A 21,070-nucleotide genomic window follows, 5' to 3' on the forward strand; every position below is an offset into this window, starting at 1 on the left:
GCAGAGGCCATCCAACAAAGTCAAGTCCAGGGGGTACTGGTCGACTGGGTCACTTCAGGAAAAAGTCCTAGTGCTGCTTGTTGTTCCCCTGTAGCCACCCAAGTCATCAGCCAAGTGACCCTTGGAGTCAACATTTCTTTCCTGGGTAGAAGAAGTAGGCCCAGTCTTACACGGGTCTTATCGGGCTACAGCAAGCAGGGTTTAGTCCTCAAATTCAAATTCAAATTCAAATTGACTTTATTTCGGATATATTGCAATCCATAAAAGTACAATACATTATACATTACATTTAAAAGCAATACAAAGATGACAAATCAATATAAAATAATACATAAGACATAAAAATTTCTTAAAAGAGTGGGTAGACGAGAGCAGTGCAGAGAAAGTGCAGGTTAAGCCCATGTACAGAAAAAGTGCAAAATAGTGCGTCTAGCTGAGAATCACAGTTATTCATCTAGGCATTTTCTTATTCTCACTGATAGTTTTAAATATTCTAGCACCTGAAGGACACAATCAGAATGCAATAGCTGTAGATATACAAGGGCAGGTCTGATTTGTTTAAAATTTAATTTTCTTAAAAGAGTCACAAGATACCGCCTCCGGGGGTACTCATAAAATGAGCATAAAAATATAAAATGCAGCATATCCTGTGGAGACTTCCCGTCGCAGCCACAGGGTGCTACAGGTTTTTTAAAAGTGTCCAACTTTGGTCTAATTAAAATATGATGAAAGATGTTGAACCTGAATCGTGTCAGCAAACATTTATCATGAGAGGAAAAGGAGCATGTTAGGTACATTTCCATGGTGTCACAGGTTCTTAACATAATGTACTTTCTAACATTTGGTTTCAGAAGCTCAACTTCATCTCTTGTGGCACTACAATTCATAAAAAAGGCCCTCTTAATTGCTGCCACATCACCCTTAACTATATCCTTCGGATTTTCAAACAAATTTAGGCGGCCAAGCTTCAAAAATTGGGACTTCAAATATTTGAGCCAGGGTACACACATAGCATAGTCCATTGATACAAGATATTCCAGTATCTGGTGGGTTAAGGGAATATCCTCACTTAACCATAATTTTGCCCAGCATAACAATGGTTTCAGACCGACAATATCTGAAATATACTGACAACCAAGCTCTTCATGTGCAGCTAAGTTCGGTGTACTACCTGGGACACACAGCAAGCGTTTAAAAAAATTATTTTCGGCTATTTGCAGTTGTTCATTATTTTTATAGCCCCATAGTTCGCTGCCGTAGACTGCGGTAGATATAGATTTAGCATTATATAGTTGCATCATGGCCTCGGTCGTTTTTCCCCCCAATTTACTGGCAAAATTAAAAATTGATGCGTTCACTCTGATCAATTCACCCTTCTTCCTGGCCAAATGCGGAGCCCAACTTAGCTTAGTATCAAATAAAATACCCAAATATGAAAACGTATTAGTGACAGGAATCACAACATCATTTAATTTAAAAACGAACTTCTTTTTTGGTTGACGGCCAACATGCATAATAAAAGATTTCGAATTGTTGACCATAAGGTCCCTTTCAGACATAAAATGATTAAAAGCATTCAGAAGTGCTTGGAGACCCTTCTCTGTTCGGGATATTAAAACCGCGTCATCAGCGTATAAAAGTAATGGAATACCCCTCGCACCAGCTCTCGGGCAATCTGATTTTATCTCTTGCAATTCAGACTCTAAGTCATTTATGCAAAAATTAAAAAGAAATGGGGCCAGGATACACCCCTGTCGTACTCCTTTATTAATACAGAAATTGCCTGTGATATCCCCATTCGCTGAGAACCTCACATTGGCCCTTGTGTCATTGTGTAGGTCCGCAAGGAAATCCACAATCCCCCTGTCAACGCCTTTGTCCATCATGGTCTGCCACAGCCTCCCCCTGTTAACACAGTCGAAGGCTGACGACAGATCCATGAAGGCTAGGTGAATTGTTCCTTTTTGTACAACAGTGTATTTATTCAAGATAAGAAACAAATTAAGGCACTGAGTTATGGTGGACCGGCCTTCACAAAAGCCATATTGGGAAGCCGACATATTATTATTTTCAGTCGACCAACTTACTAGACGTTGAAGCAAGACTCTCCCCATAATTTTAACCATTGAATCGATCAGGGATATTGGTCGATAACAAAGAGGACTTCCCCTGTCGCCTTTTTTAAAGACCGGGACTATGGTTGATAATCCCCACGTTCCCGGACAACCCACACTAGCCGGAGCGTTAAAAACAGCAGCCAGAATTGGAGCCCAGAAAGCTGGATCATATTTGTAAAGGTCCGGCGGAATTCCATCAGGACCAGGCGCTTTATTTGCCGTAAGGCCCATAATGGCATCCAAAACCTCGCTTTTTTCAAATGTTATACTACTGCTTCCAGCGTGGGGAACAGTAGCCCTGATTCCAACACCCTCTGAGTAGTACAGGCTTTTAAAGTGGCTTTCCCATTCTTCTTTTGTTATGCAGCAAGCAAGTTCGTCACAAGGAGCATCGGTCAAAAAAGGTTTTTTAACCAGTGCCCAGAACTTGGTGCTGCACTTCAGGGTGGAGGGATCAAGTAGTTCCTGCCAAGCCTCCCTCCTGAGGAACTCCTTGCGGGCGACAGTGGTAGCCTTATATTCTTTTCTACAAGCTTTTACCTCCTCCTGATTCCTAGGTGAAGCTGACAAAGCTACCCTCAAATTGCGAGCAGCTTTGGTACAATCATGACTGAACCATTTCGGGCCTAGTTTAGGCTGATTTTTGTTAGGGACAGTAAGAAGCGCTGACACCTTCTCTGACACATTTTGATAGGACTCTAACACTAGCCTGGGGTCGCCCCCCTCGGTCATGCAAACTTCAATGTCCTCTGTACACTTTTCAGCAATTGTTTTGTAAAGGATATCTGCAGAAACCATAGACCATTTTAGCCTCCTCCTCCCATCAGTTGTTCCCAGACTGCCTTGACTGATGGTCTTATTTCCCTTCTTTACCCAGGGACATTTTAAACAGATTGTTAGAGGATTGTGATCACTGAATGCACTTGAAACAATGTAAAAAGAGTCTATAAAATTTTGCATCGTCCGAGAGACCAGTATATGGTCTATAAAGGTGCCCCTATCATGTCCCTTAAAGGTTGGAGTATCAAAACAATATAAAGGGTCTTTAAGAGACATGGCCAGTGAAAGGTCAAGGTCATCCATAAGATCTTTGCACAGTTCCCCCTCCTTAGTGTGTTCCATATGGAGATAACATGCACGTTCACAAAACATTTCTGGTAAGCGCTTATGTAATGGGTCTATACAAGGATGCAAATTGAAGTCCCCCATAATCATCAAGTTATGACCAAGGTCTTTCATGTTATTAGAAACAAAAGAATTTAGGATAGAAATATCATTCCTGGCCTCACTATCATAGATAGCATTATAGAAGTTCACTAAACCCACACGAACATTTCCACCAGATAAGGCCAAGCCCATTACACCTGTATGCTTGGCTTCAATTCTACGTACTCCACAAGGTATTAATATAGAGATGAAAATTACAAGGCCCCCCTTCGGCCTACCCCTTAAGGATGGCAAAGCTGGTACATAGAAAGCCTTATAACCTTCCAGAAAGAGGTTGCAACCCACCTCCCAAGTTTCTTGTAAACAGATGATTGAGAACTGTTTCATATAGGTCACCCAATTTACATCACACATTTTTGTCGCAAGACCGGCGATATTCCAGGAAACAACATGACATCCTGGGTTAGTGGCCACCATGTTATCTGAATTTATATTTATAAGTTCACCTGTAGCCACAGTGTCCTGAGCCGCAGGTGCCATCCGTCAGTCGCACATCTCAAGCCCAGATAATGCCTCATACCTGTTCTGTGTAATTAGATCCGAGTCATGACGGTAATGGCCAGCACTAGTACTCCTATTATAAACATTATTCAATCCGCCTGACCTACAAGAATTTGTGATGTTATAAAAGAATTGGGTATCTTGAACAGGAGTATATGGTTCAAGCCCCTGCCTGGTTAAACTCTGTTGTAGTGTGGGTTTACAGAGGTGTGCATAGAAATAACCCAAGGGGCGTACACAGATGCTGTTTACATTATACACCAGTGAAGAAGCTCTCAAGAGAACAGTTGCCACATGCTGAGGTTGCTTGAAATTAATGACTATACAGTCTCCAGCGCCAGATTTTTTAGAAGGTCCCACCCAATTTACGCGTCTAACTGCCATTATGTGGTCAGAATATGCGATGGGAAAACCACAGTTTTTATTAAGCCACGCCACCGTCTTGTTTTTCAGGGAACTGTGTGATTCATCATAAGGAGATGCAGGATGTGTGCCACAAGGGGGAACATTTGTCAGTACTGCCACAAAAGGAGCACAATCCGGTGGTAGATTTAAATAACGGTTATACTTTGGGGGTCTGGGGGTTCTACTGTTTTGGGGTATTATAGATGGTTGTGGCTGCGAAGCCGATACCACTGGGGCATCCCGTATGTTGGGTCTATCAGGCCCTGCTGGTGCGGCTACAGCAGTATTCCCCCTACCCATGTTCCGTGTGTCATTAACTTCAGCAGATTCTTTCCCTTTCCCCCCACAATGAACTGTGCCACCAGATGTTACAGTTTTTTGTGATGATAACAGACCACCCAGCCTTGTAACTTCCTTTGCTAAGTTATCAATCCTGTTAATTAGAGGTTTAATAAACTCTTCTAATTTTGTTGTTAAAGAAACTTCAAGGTTTTTTATAAATGAGGCAAGTAAATCAGAATTTAAATTACCCCCACTACCATTACTGCCTGTAAAGACAAAAGGAGTTATTGCAGCAGGGCAGCTAGACTTTTTGCCATCCTTTTTATTAGCCTTAGAATTATTATGTTTACCATTATTTTTTTGAGATACAGTTCTACAAGTTCTCAGGGGCCTAGCTTCAGTTTGGGTCTCATTCAATACACCGGTGTCATCAATCAACTGCACCAATGGGTCAGAATAGACATCAACACTCACTGTAATGGGTACTGGAGGATCAATGGAAATAACATTATTGGTATTAGTATCAGAATCTATAGGTGGAGTAGTGTCAGGAGATATTTCTAGTAAGTCCCCTGTCCTAGAATCCTTCCCCAACGATGCACGTCTACTATTGTTAATCTGGTTAACTTTCCTGACCAGAAAATTATCCATAGATGCAGGGCCTACCATCACCTTATCTGTTTTGGGTTTAGACATCATAAGTAATGAGGCTATCACCATACACACAAATACTCTCTAGTCTATACACTCACAAGAAAATTGATAACACAAAAATACTAACAATTTTAAAAGTAAAGTCTTGCGTGCACACGGCACGATAACCTTATAGATGAGGCGATACAGGGTCCCTGGCCCAGTCCAGTCTCCTCAGGCCTCTGAGGGCCACAGAGGGCCCGCCCTTTGCTTGGGCTTCGCCCCGGGCGCTCCCGCGCGCGTCCCGCGGGACGAGGAGGCGTGTTCTCCTTTATGCGCCTCCCGGCGCTGCCCTTCTGCGTGTGCCGCGTCCCTTAGCGCTGAGGCAGCTGGGGGTTGTAGGCACAGCGCCCCCCTGGCGGAGCCAAGACCGGCCGAGGACACCACGGTGCAGGAAGATAATTGCGGAGCCAAGCCCGGCCAGAGACACCACGGCGGAGCAAAGCCCGGCCGAGTGCACAGCTGCTATCAATAAAACGCCTCCCAACGCACACAACGGCGTGCTCTCCTTTATGCGCCTCCCGGCGCTGCCCTTCTGCGTGTGCGGCGTCCCTTAGCGCTGAGGCAGCTGGGGGTTGTAGGCACAGCGTCCCCCTGGCGGAGCCAAGCCCGGCCGAGGACACCACGGTGCAGGAAGTTAATTGCGGAGCCAAGCCCGGCCAGAGACACCACGGCGGAGCAAAGCCCGGCCGAGTGCACAGCTGCTATCAATAAAACGCCTTTTTAAAGGTTTAGTCCTCTTCTGATCTTCCTCAGTTCCAGAAAGTGTTTCTAGGAGAGTGTATTGGGATGCTACATTTATGCGTGGCACTAGCTTTTGGGTGGGATTGACTACAGACTCCTCCCTAACCAATTAGCCAAAGGTTCCCGGAGCCAACCCTACCAATCTTTCCAGTGGGTCCTGTATGCCTTACTGCAAACAATTCCAAAGTACCCCTTACTCCTAAAATCCAAAACGGGGAAATCCTTCTTCCCCTGTGCAAAGCTCTTGTGGTTAACCCGCGACATGCCTGGGACAAGCGCAGTCCCATACCCTGTGTCCACGTTCCTAAATATTTATTAAAAACCCAACTGGATCGATGAAAGGAACTTGATTTAATGTTATCATCTGTACCTGGACATCGTTAGATCCATCCACAGCTCTGCCAGTGAAAATAGTGTTTGGGGGCTAGTCACTCCAGGAGCATGGCGACTTGAACGTCACATGTTCTAATATTAAATATCTATCCTACCTTGTGGGCTGCAAGGTGTGTTTACAGGTGACGTATTCATATTTAAAAGAGTTTCAGCCTTTCAAAAAGGGTTATTTTGACAGGTTTACCAGCAGGTTTTTGGGTTGCTCTAGTCAGGCTACACAGGGTAAGCCTGAAGCTATGTTTTCCATGTACACTCTGTGGATGACAAAATAAGCGCTGAAGTACACAGGTGGCATTTAACTTCCTGAATCTTGGTATATTTCCTACACAATATAGTAGAGCCTTATATGTTACATATGTCAGCGAGGGGTAAGGTCAATTTAGCCATGTTTAAAGGAGAAGCTTAGACCCATTGCAGGAGCTTAGCAGTGCAATGTACCCACAGTAAAAAAAAAAACAGTAAAAATAGAGTCCTGAATTTGTTGTACAATCTGGGGTGTCTATACACAAATGGCAGATTTGCACAATTTTTGGTTACCAAATTTTCAACTTACAGTAATACATTCCACTGTTGCTATATATTATTACAGGATCAAACACAAGTATTTGCTATGCTATATTTGACAGAGTATATCTATCTTTTCAGTTCTCTTCCCACAACACAAACATCTTTTGATTCTTTTTCATCACACATTTCTGTGACTGTACTGTTTCCTTGAGGAAAGGTAAAGGACTCGTCCCGGTTTCCATATTACAGAAGTCCAATATGGGGATTCATTATGGGATTTCCTCCCTAGGTAAGCTGGCAGCACCAAACAAACATTTCCTACACAATATAGTAGAGCCTTATATATTAAATTATTGTGTTTTTATCTAGGAACCTAAATCGATATTTCTATTTTATGCCCTTGTACCGTTATAATAAATAATATCCCTATAAAGGCATAAGAATCATATCCATATTTAGTCGTAGCCCATGCAGTCACATTAAGCAAGGCTACTTCCCCGGACTCCTAGAAAGCACAACGAGTTCTCTAAACAAACCACACCTCCAGCAACCTGGGAAATCCCTATTGCTTTTGTTTTGATTTCATCCTAGAACTCCTGTGAAGCACTGTAAGAACGGCCAGTTCTTAGTGACATCTTTATTGACGTCTTATGTCCAACCTTACGTCAAACCCGGCACCTTTCAGGTATAAATATACCAACGTTGCCCTAAGCAAACACACGGTGGTGGTTTTGGAGCAGAGCAGCTATCTACTTGCCCGAGAGCCCAGCTGATGCGAGAGCCCACGGCGCTGCCCCTCCCTTTTGACGCACTGAGAGAGACGCTGCTTTCTATTACCCAGGTACGGAGCTGACTAAACCCTTAAAGAGAATTCTTGAGTCAGATTCTTGGCAAAACAAACTTAACTTAAACTGCTACTTACTTACTCCTTCCCACGTGTTAGGCTTAGGTCAGGTACACCGGGGTAGGCGTATTTAGAAGCACCAGTTGAGTACGTTAGTTAATGTATATATGTATGTATATATTTTTTCTATTTCAAAGTATCATATGGCTAAGAAACCATATCAATGCTTTTACAGTATTATTTTATAATCCTCCTTTTACTGTACGCACTTTACTTTACTATGAGTATTGCGATTGTGGCAATTCATTTCTCTTGCATGAGAAAGAAGACTGCTCAATGAATTACACCTTTTATTGAAAACGCCCGTCTCTCTTTTCTCTGCACTCTGGTGAAACTAAGTACGCACGATTGACTGAGTGAAATAGCTGTCTATTGTTTTCACACAACCCTAGAGATATACTCTTATTCTGAGGGAGCAAAGTTGTCATGTTTTATGGTTGTCAGAAGCTAATCCCTTCTTGTCTATCCAGGGAGGTTAAACTCCTCCTCGTTTATTCGAGAACGTTTCTAGTGACCTCTGAGCTAGCTGGCAAACCTTAAGTCTAATATAGTCAGTAGAGACCTAGTCGACCTCAGTCCTACGTCTACACTGCTGAATATATTATTCCAATGCGCAGAGCCTATTGGGAATATAGGAACTACACTACATGGCGCCCAACGTTTGGTAAGGCGATAAATCTAACGCAAGACGTTAGAGTAACTCAGTCGTGCTTTTTCACACAGACCCTTTTTCCCGTAAATACTCCAAAAGACGTCTGGAGTGGGTAAAAGGTTAAAATCCGCCAGAACTTAGTAGGAAGAGATTCCTATGTATAGTTTTTGGTTTAGTCAACGTTGAAGGATACAGTGTTCCAAAATATTGTGCACCTAATCTTTGTTTCCTTGAAACTTGATCTGCATACTAAAAAAGACTTTTTGTCAGTAAAATGCCTGACGGAGACGAAGAAAGAGATGCTACAGCGTCTCAACTGTTGTTGGAAGACACAACTCTCCAACAGAATGACCCGAATGCTATACTCATTCCGGTCAACATAAGAAGAACTATAACTATTAAACTTATAGAAAACGGACTGACATCACGAGGTGGTACAGTCATATTCGTAATTGAGGCCCATGAATATCGGCAGACAGAGGTATTCTATTCATGGGTAAACTTTCCAGCAGCACACGCTGTCACACACGACTTCCACTATTACAAAATAGAGGAACCTCCGGAAGAGTATACCCCTTTCGAGGAGGTGGAAATCCCATTAAATTACCAAGAGCACCTGCTCTGGTTTAAAGGCGCCCTAAAACATAATAATCACATCACCAGGCTCGGTCCACTAGGTAGACCAGGAGCAACGTGGCCGGTTCTAGCCAGCTACACACCACATCCAGACATAGAAAAAATGTCAGACCGGGAACTTTTAGCCCAGCTAAAAATACTAATTAAAATACATAGACAATTAATCCAATATGTAATGCAGACTTCAACAGTCCAACCAGCTAGTAACATTCCACAGCTGACCCCTCATCAGGGGAACACAAACAAAATTACACCACAGAACATACAATCATGTCTGGGTAAAGTACCCACAAAACGGGAACAAATTCCATTCTGGTTTGCACAAAAAATCACTCAAATAGAGGCAGTATTTCCGGATACTACCCCTACTGAGAAACACAGAATTCTGACTATCTGTCTTCCAATGGGGATCGCACCACATGGAGGACTGCGACACTTGGGGTACAATCTTTGCTTCAATCTACACAAAAACACATGGTGTTCCGTCTATGGCGATAATACCAGATGTGCTAAGACAGATTCAAAATGAATACGGTCCAGAACCTGCTTTAACTCTGGGTATGAAATTACTGAAAGACTTCAAGCAGGTCTCGGCTATATTATTAGCCAACATAAAAGGAGAAGCAGCATCTGTGGCGATCCGCCAGAAATTGAAAGAAACAGAGGACTGAGATACCATCAAACACAGGATACTATGACCCTCTACAGCACAGCACTAGGAAATGAGATGGAGAGCGAAGGTGCAAGCTCCCAGGTCAAATGAGACATGACCAGCTTTGCACAAAGCCCTCCATCACACCGAGAAGCTAAAATGGATTCTCACCTGCCCCCTGTGAGTAAGGGATACAAGCTGATATACCGTTACTGTACCATGCACAAAGTACACATTCACTTTCAGAAAAACTGAGAGAACCTTTTACACAAGGGCGGCCGGTAGCCATGTCCAACTAAAGCAGATGGGTAAAAAGACGCATCCTTACATTTCAATTAAGGCTGCTGCCATAAGCAGTCCCTGAAAGTATGCTAGAGAGTGTGATAGCCAGTGTCTCAATGAAGGTGGACTCTGGGTGCCCATCTTGCGCTAATAGCACCTCTGTGGCTTGTCAGTAGATGTAACAAGGAGCACCCCTTCGAATATTTGCATCTTCATGTCCTCCAGAACTCACTTACCCGGTTCATACATCATATTTTAAGAAATCCAAGAGCAAGTTCGGGCATTGTTCTGGGACGCTGCGTGGATAGCGCAACACAAATTGACGAGTGGATGGTATGGCAAGGGGATGGTACAACTGGGGAGTGGCACTACCAGACATCCTGAAGTACTATTGTACAGCGCAGCTGGCCACCGTTAATGGGTGGGGTTTTCCACTTTGCAGAGGAGCCGGCCTTCCGGATGAAGAGGCTGGTGATAAAATCAGGGGGGGGGCAACTTTGTGCCTTTCTATAGTACTCCTGAACACCTTAATCTTCAGGGCACCAATGCGACAGTCATAAACCTCTGGCATACAGATACACAGGCCCTGGGCTGGAGGGGGAGGATTGCTGTCCCTATAGGACACAGCAGCACTGGGACATTTGCCAGGCTTTGATAAATGGGATTATTGTTAGGCTCAGTGAGGGAAATTCAAAAACAAGCTAACTGCACAAATAGGGGTGGAAACGCAGAGATGTACGCTCTCCACATCCAAGTGGGTTACTTCCAACCCAACAATACACAAATGGTCATGTATAAACCGTGGCAGAAACGTAAGCTCACGGGAAAAGCATATCTTTAGACCTTAGAGTAGGAGAAAGGGGTCTTGGACCCTGTAAAGTTTATACTACTAGTTAATTCACTTATAAGAATAGCCAAGAACAAATTACATTTAGAGTATAGTTATTATTGGCGATATCAAGTTTGGCAAGTAAATGGAGTGAAAATAAAAGACCATTAAAAAACTCAAACCTTAGACATCATGCTTATGGGGAGGGAAAAAGAAGCCACTGTCGAAAAGTATTGAATCTATGTTGAATGTTGTCTATCTCTTTTGCAGTAATATACACATTAAGGACACTTCAATTACACAGCATACCATTAGTTTGAACAATGTGAGCCTTGGTATTTGTCTACCAATAGACATTTAGTCAACCGATAGATTAGACCCAATGAGCGTAAAATTCAAATCTAGGCAGTGAAGCAAAATTAAGGTTTTCAAAGTGGAGGTCAGTTCCTCATAATAATGACTTGAGACTTCTTAAATACATTTCTTAAAGAAAAATTAATCAAACAATTACATTGAAGTCCTGGCAATCAGGTCAAATAGGAGGCCTAAATCTAAGAACTAAAAACTGTTTCAATGTTCTACTGATCCTGTCAAACATTAACCCTGAGCGCAAGAACAACGCTGCCTACTAGCCTCGCAACCAACTTAGAAAAACAAATGCAAATATTAAGTGATCCCAATTCCAGACTCAAATCTCACCTGTGAAGGAGGCAGATGTTTCCAAAGAGATGGTTACGTTGCGGTCACCAATACTTTCCAAGGTGATGGGCACCCATGCCTCCCAGGGAGGAAAGTCTAGCTTTACACTGCACTCAGTCCTGTCTGTGCAGACCATTTTTTTTTGGTAGGACTGGGGCATGGTGACTGAGCCCAGAGTCAGCTTCAAAGGACACACAACCCCAACTGAGTTGGTTGCACAGTTAAGAATACTGATTTTCAACTGCAAAGTGTACTCTGGAATAAAAATCCTAGAGAAAAAAACAATTATTATGTTAGTCATGCCTTAGACACTCTCTTTCCAACTTGAACATAGTTGGTAATCCCCACCCAACATTAATGCCTGGTCTGACACAAGTATAAATCTATGCAGTGGCTGAGGAACAAGGAGCCGGTAGTTTTGGTGGGAGGGAGGGGGTTTACCTTAGGGCTATTTTATACAATGAGCTACAGAACTTATAACAGCACACAAATGAACAATTATCCATAGATGACAAAATAAGGTGAACTGTGAAGCAAACTCTAAAACTACATTTTCATAAGTAGACTGTTCATCTTCTACAAACAACTATGAAAATGAGCCAAAGCTAGAATGAAAGCACTCAAAAAGCCTGTAATAAATGACAGCATTAAACAGCCACAGTAATGCAGAATACTAGGCATCTTACATTCACGACGAAGAAACCAATTAAATATATCTCCCCAAACCCCTCTAACAGCTATTCGAGTTCTCATTCAAATTAAAAAAAGATCATAACATAGACATGTGGACTGTTTAAAAAAATATTTTTTCAGCAGCAAAAATTTTACAGACTAAATAAGCTATTAACACACAACTACAAAGAGGGGTAAACACAAATTGTTCTGAGAACCTAAACTAAAAGCAGCTCCTCTCAACTATTTTCAGTTTCCTCTTTGTTCATTCGGTGGTTATTGGCCAAAGGAAAAAATAATAATTACAAGACACTATTGAAAAAGAATATCTTCATACACTCTCCATACTGGCTAGTTTTCCTAACTACGGTCTTCACGTATTGGTGTTATCATGAAGGTCTCCTTTACTATAATGCAAGATTAGTTAATATTATACCTTGACAGATTTCTGAACACACAACTTAATTAAAAAATCTGTACGTGGAGCTTAGAAACGTTGTTGAAAATAATTAGAATTTCGTCTAGTGGTATTGGTTCACCAAGCATGAATAATAGATTGTTAATGCCTTTAAGGGAAAAAAAAGAATTCGATGTTTAGAGCTTTGAAAAATCTGTTTTTAAATGACACTCTTCTGCTCCAATTCCATGGCTCTGCTTTATTTGCTGTTTATTTATTTATTGTTCTCCGATGCTTGCCAGGGCTTCAAGTAAACAAGTTACACATGATTTCCAGGCTGAAAGCTGCAGCGTTCCTTGAAGATACATCAATAAAGTAATGCAGTCAAAAACATCTAACAGTTTATGGTGCTGCCCAACAAACGTTTGCGACATGACACGATTTTATAAGGCATTTAATATTGCCTTTGTGCACTAAATGTACAGGAACCTAGAACTCAGATGTCTTAATTTGGTTTTTTTGATAAACACATATTTTATTGATTTTCAGGAAGAAAACATCAAACCAAACATTAGTCTTAAGGTTTACAAATACATGCTTTGCTGCATGAGGTAAAAGCACAGTATGCAGCGAAGTCAGAAGAGTTTTATCCTTTCCATACCAATGGCTCCAACGATAGAGCAAAGATTAGGGGCGACAAGGGGCAACCCTGTCGAGTGCCATGTTGAAGCTGAAATTCCTACAACAGTGCCCTATTTACTCCTATTTACTAGGTTGCTTTCACACATTTAAATTTCACAGAATTGAACACAGCCATAAGTCTTGATGCTAGAAAAGGGCAGTGCATAAGATAATTGCTGGGATGTTTTAAGCTCTATCGTTGGAGCCATTGGCTGCCTGGATCAAGCAGGAAGCACTGATCCGCAGTATGCAATGGAATGACAAGATATCCCTTTATGAGGATGATGTCTTACTTTAAGTGACAGATACCGAGAACACCTTGGGAAGAATCCTGCAAATACTGTCTTTGGCTGCTATTCAAGATATACTACAATTTGGTGTAAATCCCGAATATATAATATGCAGGGCCACCTATTGAAACTACCCTGCGATTGTGCGGCAGAAATAGTCACTGAGGGATTCCGCGATCTCGGACTTTATGTGACCACCGACTCTTACTTATTCTTTCACCACAACCTGTAACCACTTTTACAGAGGGTAAAGAGTGATGTCCAACACTGGAGGTCTTTCACACTGTTGGTCTTGGGCAGACCGCAACTGTTTAAAATTATGTCCCAACCCCGTTTTCTTTATGTCCTCCAGAGCTTACTTACCCGGTCCATACTTCATATTTTAAGAAATCCAAGAGCGAGATCTGGGCATTGCTCTGGGACGGGGGCATTGCTCTGGGATGGGGGACCTGCGTGGATAGCGCAACACAAATTGACAAGGGGATAGTACGACTGGGGAGTGGCACTACCAGACATCCTGAAGTACTATTGTATAGCGCAGCTGACCACCATTAATGGGTGGGGTTTTCCACTCCGCAGAGGAGCCGGCCTTCTGGACTGCGACAGTAGAAAACCTCTTGCATACTGATACACAGGCCCTGGGCTGGAGGGGGAGGATTACTGTCTTTATGGGACACAGTAGCACTGAGCACACTGGGACATTTGCCCGGCTTTGATAAATGGGGTTTATGGTGGGCGACTTATGGAATCAGGGAGACGTTATACCACTGGCGGACCTAAAAAAGTGACTGCCAACTAGTGCCAACCAAAAGATATAGCTACATGCAGGTCTGACACGCCATCCGGGCGGCTCTGTCAAGGGTAACGGTGCTCCTTAGAGGACAGGCTGTTTGATGAATACATGCAGTGCAAAGCCACATCGCTGATGGAACAGAAGCTGTTTAACAACACACCAGATGCACTGACACTGCTGAGTTGTAGACCTGGATGCACTGGAGGACAATGACAGAGCAGAGGACCGGGCATTCACTAGTGAAGTGGCCGTACAGTCAGGAATGTTGATTAGTCCAATTTAGGATCCTCCCCCAATTCTAGTATGCACAGATCACACTGGTTAAAATGGGCAGGGCAGTGACGGCATTGTGCCGAAAATGCTGGGCCGTACCAGGACCTGATTTCATATAATTTAGGACTGTCCAACGCTATAGGGCTTTTGGGTGGCGGTGACTGCCTGTCTTAGTGAGGTATGACAGATAGACAGACAGACAGACACACACACAGTAAAATGGTGTCCCTTTAATGTTTGGGAGGAAACAGACTTGCTCCCCATGGAGTAGATATGGATTACCCTGGGGTTAGAGGTGGCGAAAAGGAATGTGGCTAGGTTATGGGGTACGGATCAGGTACCGCAACTGGGAGAATGAAAACATGACATGGTCTAGTGCATGCAAGCTGAGACAGTAATGCTTGAAGGTCAAGTCTGCCCCCAAAAATGGGCAACATTTGTGGAAACTGGAATGCATGGAGACGCAACATCTGTGAAGGCCCAGCCCCCAATATCCTAAGAAGATTTTTGGTCTCAGGCATTTCCATCAGGCCATTCTTCGGATGATGGGGAGGGCGGAGGAGTGGTGGGAATTGGGGTGGTCTGAAGTGTCTAAGCTAATGAAGATAAGGCATTTTAGAGTGCTTAGTTCTGTTTGATATGTCTCTTTATTACTGATAAAAAGATTTGATAAAAAAATGTTTTTTTTGGTAAACTGAGGATCTCAGTACCAGAGAAGCAATAACAAGTATTAGAAATGCAATAGGTCTCGGATTTATTTGAGTTAGAGCTAATGGCATTGTAAATGGCAATGTCTTTTAGCCATGTGTTATGGAGTGTATGCATGTGGTGTGTAGTGGAATTATGTGGGTTGGATTGGAATTGTTAGTTGTGGAATTGTGTGGCGTGAAATTGTGTGGTGTGAAATGTATTTGTGTAGTGAAATGGTGTGGCATGGTAGAATGTTGTGGGTAGTAATTATGTGGTATTGAGTTTATTGGAATTGTGTGGAGTGGGATTGTGTGTTATTGAGTGTAATTATGTGTAATGGTATTTTGTGTTGTGGAATGGTATGTGGTGGAGTTTAATTATGTGGTGTGCTGTAGAATTTTGTGGCATGATGTGGAATTCTGTAGTGTGGATTAGATGTATGTGGTGTGTTGTGTTATTGAGTTGAATTATGTGGATTGATGTCAAATTATGTGGAGTGTTTGTGCATGTGGTTGTGTGTGTGCATGTGGTTGTGTGTGTGCATGTGGTTGTGTGTATGCGTGTGGTTGTGTGTATGTGGGTGTGTATGTGGGTGTGATTGTGTGGTTGTGCATGTGGTTGTGCATGTGGTTGTGTGTGTTTGGTTAGGTGTGGTTGTGTGTATTTATGTGCGTGTGGTAAACACTTGTTTATTAATTGAATGTGCATTGAAAAAGACTACACCTCACCCAAGCCATTCTTATAGCTTCAGGGGCTGGGAACAGTCTGAATTGTCACACTTGGCAGCGCTGGCAGAGACCATGGGTGGTGCAAGCTGCAGTGGCCTCATGACTAGGTCTCTGGCACTTATTTATTTACAAATTAAGCACTGAGCTAAATATTACCTATCCTGTAATATGATTATCAGGAGCACTGCCTCCAGCCTGAAATTAATACTCCAGTACCAAAAGTGAGCCCCCTGTTGCACACCATAGAAATATTAAATCCCGTGCAGCGATAGCTGGGCCAGCAGGTTTGAAAAGTAAACACTGGTATCTATTCTCTGCAAGACCCCCATGTGGAAGATGGCTCTTGGTTCTAAGAAGTGGAAACCTACCAGAGTGCGTGGCGGCCAGATGGGGCCATCTGCCCTGCAGGATCTGTATTTTGCAAAAGATGGAAAAAAGAACAGGCACGCACGGGCCAGGCAGGCGACAGATCTCACCCTAACCTACTCGTTTATTATTGATTGACTCGGGTGATGACTGAGGTCACTTCAGAGCGCACACATGGGTCTTCCAAATCTCTGACACAGTTTTAGAGAAAGAGACTTGTTGGCGAAACAATGCAAGAGGAAAACAAATAAGTGTCTGAAGAGATAGAAAGCAAGGGGGTGACGTCTGCATCACAGGATGAATGAATGAAGTGGGATTTACACATGCGCAACTTAGCCCCATGGGCGTCAAGGCGCCTAACATTAATCTAGCTGAGTCGAAGGATGTAAGGAGCTTACTGATATGCATTAACAAAGAACCAAGTTTTCAGAGCCTTCCTAAAAAGATCCAATGAGGGTTGTGACTTAATCTCAAAGGGAAGTGAGTTCCATACTTGGGGTGCCAAGATGGAAAAGGCCTTGCTCCCCCATCTAACCCTCATGGAACGAGGAACTACCAGATGATTAAGCTCCGAGGAGCGTAGGCACCTACTCGGAACATATCGAGTAAGCCGAGATCCCAGAGCATCAGCAGGACCGGCCGTAAGAGCACGATATGTAAGGCACAGAAGTTTAAAGGATACTCTCGAGATGATAGGGAGCCAATGAAGACTCTTCCTTGCCATGGTCACAGACGACATCCAGGGCAAGGCCAGAACAAACCGTGCCGCCGCATTCTGTACGACCTGTAAGCGCTGTAGGAGGCCCTTGTTGGCTCCGGCATACAGGGAGTTACAGTAGTCAAGCCTTGAGCCAACTAGGGCAACCACAACCTGCTTGCGTGCCTGTAAGGGGAGATAGTGAAGGATCCTCTTCAGAGTCCTAATAACACCCCAACAGGTGGCCACAGTTTTGTTAAACTGGGCCTCCATGGAAAGCCGGGTATCAAAAATGACCCCAAGGTTCCTCGCCGATTGAGTGAGAATAGGGCAGTTGCCTAAAGATGGAGGCCACCAGGCACCAGACCATATGTCCTGGTCTTTACCAAAGACCAGGACCTCTGTTTTGTCACCGTTCAACTTTAGAGAGTTGAAAATCATCCACTCTGCAACAAGTTGCATACAGGACCTAAAGTTAGAAGCGGTGACAGTCACAGAGTGGGTCAGGGAGACCATGATCTGCGTGTCGTCAGCGTACGATACTACCTCCATCCCCTGAGATCTTACAAGTCTAGCAAGGGGGGCCACGTAGATATTAAACAGGGTCGGACTCAGTGCCGACCCCTGTGGCACCCCACATTGCAAGAACTTGGCAGGGGAAAGGAGGTCACCCAGCATCACACGCTGCTCTCTTTGTTGTAAGAAAGAGCTCAGGATACTGAGGGCAGGTCCTGTTACTCCTGCCTCCCTTAACCTGGATGTTAATGTAATGGGAGACAGGGTATCGAAAGCTGCTGTTAGATCTAACAGTACTGTAGTACAGTAGGATGACACGAGCAGCGTTGCCTTCTTGTGTACTTCTGCCGCCCTGCCCTAAAATGTAAAACAACGAGCTGATCTGACAGGAGGACGAGGGCATCAGTAACTAAGGTTTGTGAATAAAATGCAAGGCGTGTACCTTTAATTCCATTTAAATCAGGCGTATTAACAATTAACATAACAAGAAACGCAAAATACCCACGTGCAAACCAACCCGTAGTAGATTCATGCTCACACAGGTTTGTGCAGTCAAAGCGGCCACGCATAAATCACAACGAGGCTGTGGGGCTGACCAGCAAATGCGAGTAATTCAGCCTTTTGCGCGCAGCAGTGAGGGGGTGCTGGGGGTGGTAGGGAGGAGCAGGTGGCCTACATCACAACCATTTATCATCCATTTTGGGGCTAGCAGTTGGGGATGACAGCCCTTATGCTCACAGGAGACCGCCTAGTGTCAGCAATCCTTTTCCCCTTTCCGTTACCCCTTCTTGCTGAGGGATGTAAGTGATAACAAGTTATGGAAGGCAGCATGGATGTGTGCTCGCTGCAGGCAATGCTTGGTTTAGTATCAGGGAAATTAACGGGGAAAACCGGTCCAGCAGACGGTAAAAGAGGTCCACAACCAGTCGCGTAAGTGGGCCACACACTACCCTTCGGTCCAGCCCATCAGACATTTGTCGATTGCCTTGTAGGCCACCGTGGGCACCAGGACAGGAAGCAGCATGTTTCCTACCTTGCATGTCACACATAACGCTCCCTGAACCCCAGAGCAGTTGTTCTTGGCACCTGCTACGCTTGGTTGGTGTGGAGTACGCGCCTTTGTCGGGGTGTGAACATGACATCCTCATGCGACAGGGGAAGGCAACAGTGCTGACTCTGTCTGACCCTCGTCTCCGGGAAACCAGCTCCACCGGTCGGTCAGGGAAGACTGTTTTACCGAAAACAAAAAATGTGCCCGCCCGACCTCCTGCTGCGAAGAAATATGTTGAAAAATGTAACCCATCAAACTCTGACAAGCGGCCGGACTGCACCGCGCTGCACGCACGCTCGACTCATCTGCCTCTTCTGAGCTGAGAAATCAAATTCCCTATCAAGCAAAGGAGACGCTAGGTTTAAAGAAGTCGCGTCAGTATAAAATGGCAGAATAGTGACTGGTTTGAGTGGTTTACCTATTCATCTACGCTCGGACTACTTTTCGAACATTAGGAAACACTGCCTTTACCTTAGAGTTGGTAAGACAGCTCAGTGAGATAAGGAACTTGCCACAGAGATTTGTACACAGTTCGAATGTCACAAGTTTCAGTCATGGTTTTCACCGCTCAACATTTCAATTTCATCCCTTTAAGATTGCCAAAGAGGGTGACGTTTAGTGCTGTCTCGGTGACACCTGATATTTACAATAAAAAATGTTACAAAACATTTTTCCCTCCCACGATCTGAAACGAGATATTACTGAAGCCATGGTTAGCCCAAATACATTAAAAGTTGAGCTTACTGTGTGTCTCTTTTCACCAAAACCTATTTAAAGAGTTCAGGTTAGCAACGAGTAGAGAAGAGAAAGAGATTGTCATTTACTCAAGAGGACTGCACTTACAGCAAGGGGATAATCACGTTAAAGGGGCTGTAAGAAGCGGGACTGAAAACAATCGGTTTCGCGATCGCTTTTGTAAAAAAAAAAAAAAACGTCGAGTGGTGCACACGCGCGCGCCACTGCCAGCATATGTTTTGAATTATCGCGGCTGTCAAGCCAGGATAATTCAAAACATATGGCCTCTGGTGCGCGTAACAGACACCAATAGGCCATAGGCGGAGCTATGCGACCGCCTATGGCCTAATGCGTGTTCTGTTTAAAAACAGCACGCACGAGAAGGCCAATGAAAATGGACCTTGGAAATCCACATGCACAAGCTATGTGGAATTTCAAGGTCCATTTTCAAAACGCCGGGAATAGGACTCTCGCTGCGGGACACTGCATGCGCAGTGTACACCGAGCCCTAATAAAAATTAGTTATCTAAGGACAGGAAGGGGAATCAGGCGATATCTGGTGTTTCAGTATCTCTTACGTTTCAGAAGAACCTGATGAATGAGGGGAAACCGGTGAGAAGCAAAGTAATTTCAATGGCCAGTCATGGAAGACAGCATCTACTAAAAGCTGTTTACCTAACGCCAGATGGAATGCGAACTCCAATAAGAAGGCTTTCATCTTTGCAGTAACAACAGATAAGCAATTGCACCTCTGTAGTTGGCAATCTCATTTTTTACACTTAATAACTTTGGCACCCTTTGACTAAATTGAACCTCTCTTGGGGAAACAGTCTCCAAAATACATCTTTCAGTATGCCCGAGTTAGGAAAATATTGGTTAAAGGGGTGGGTCAAAAGCTATTTGGGAGGGGAGGGGGGGTGTAGGGGAGGGGGGGTTTAAAAAAAACTGGCCATTTGTTCGGGGGGAAGATTAAAAAACTGGCCATTTTTACTAAATAACATGAAAATCACTATATGCGTTCTTCTGTCCAGAGAAGTCAAAAACTGCTGAACGTAAGAACATGAAAACATGAGACACGTTTTATTTAGTTCCTTTTCTTGTTTTGATGAAATTTTGTCTAGCCCTTTTGAGTTGTTAAGGGAAAAAAGGGTTTAGTGCGCATGTACATTGAAGTTAGAAATCATCTGACAATACATTGTGAACAACACATAATGACCGCAGTGCATAGACATGATGGAAACGTTTGCAAGCATGAATAGCCATTAACTTCACAATCAAAAACACGAAGAAACTCAGCAGAAGTAATGCACACCACCTTGGAGGACCCAGCTCTCGCACATACTGGGAACACAAATCCGGGCTACAAGTCAGGTTGGGTTGAAAATAAAACAAACTCTAATGTTTGCCTCGCACTGTTGGGTTCACCTGTCTCACATACATGCCTGATTTAATGTTCGCTTCTGTAGCTAAACATACGCCAACGTTTGCAAACATCAACGTGAACACAAAACTGGTGTGGGAAAAGTACTCATCGGTGGGAGGAGATGGATGAGAGTCGCATTTTTGATATACAAGTACATCTACAAGCCACATAATATGGTTGCTTTGAAAATCAAATGTACTCTAATATTTGCACACAAAAAAGCAAGCATTGGCAA

The 21,070-nt window shown here is 43.6% G+C and overlaps 1 protein-coding gene across 1 annotated transcript in view; it reads right to left on the reverse strand.

The window, feature by feature from the left end:
* Nucleotides 1-21,070, reverse strand: part of PGAP6 (post-GPI attachment to proteins 6) — a 500,899-nt gene that overhangs the window by 221,947 nt on the left and 257,882 nt on the right. The window contains exon 5 of the mRNA XM_078662901.1: nt 11,524-11,792. Coding sequence (XP_078519027.1) covers nt 11,524-11,792 — 269 coding nt within the window. The remainder of the gene's footprint in view (nt 1-11,523; nt 11,793-21,070) is intronic.

This window comes from Lissotriton helveticus, chromosome 10 (genome assembly GCF_964261635.1).
Source record: "Lissotriton helveticus chromosome 10, aLisHel1.1, whole genome shotgun sequence".
Classification (NCBI taxonomy): Eukaryota; Metazoa; Chordata; class Amphibia; order Caudata; family Salamandridae; genus Lissotriton; species Lissotriton helveticus.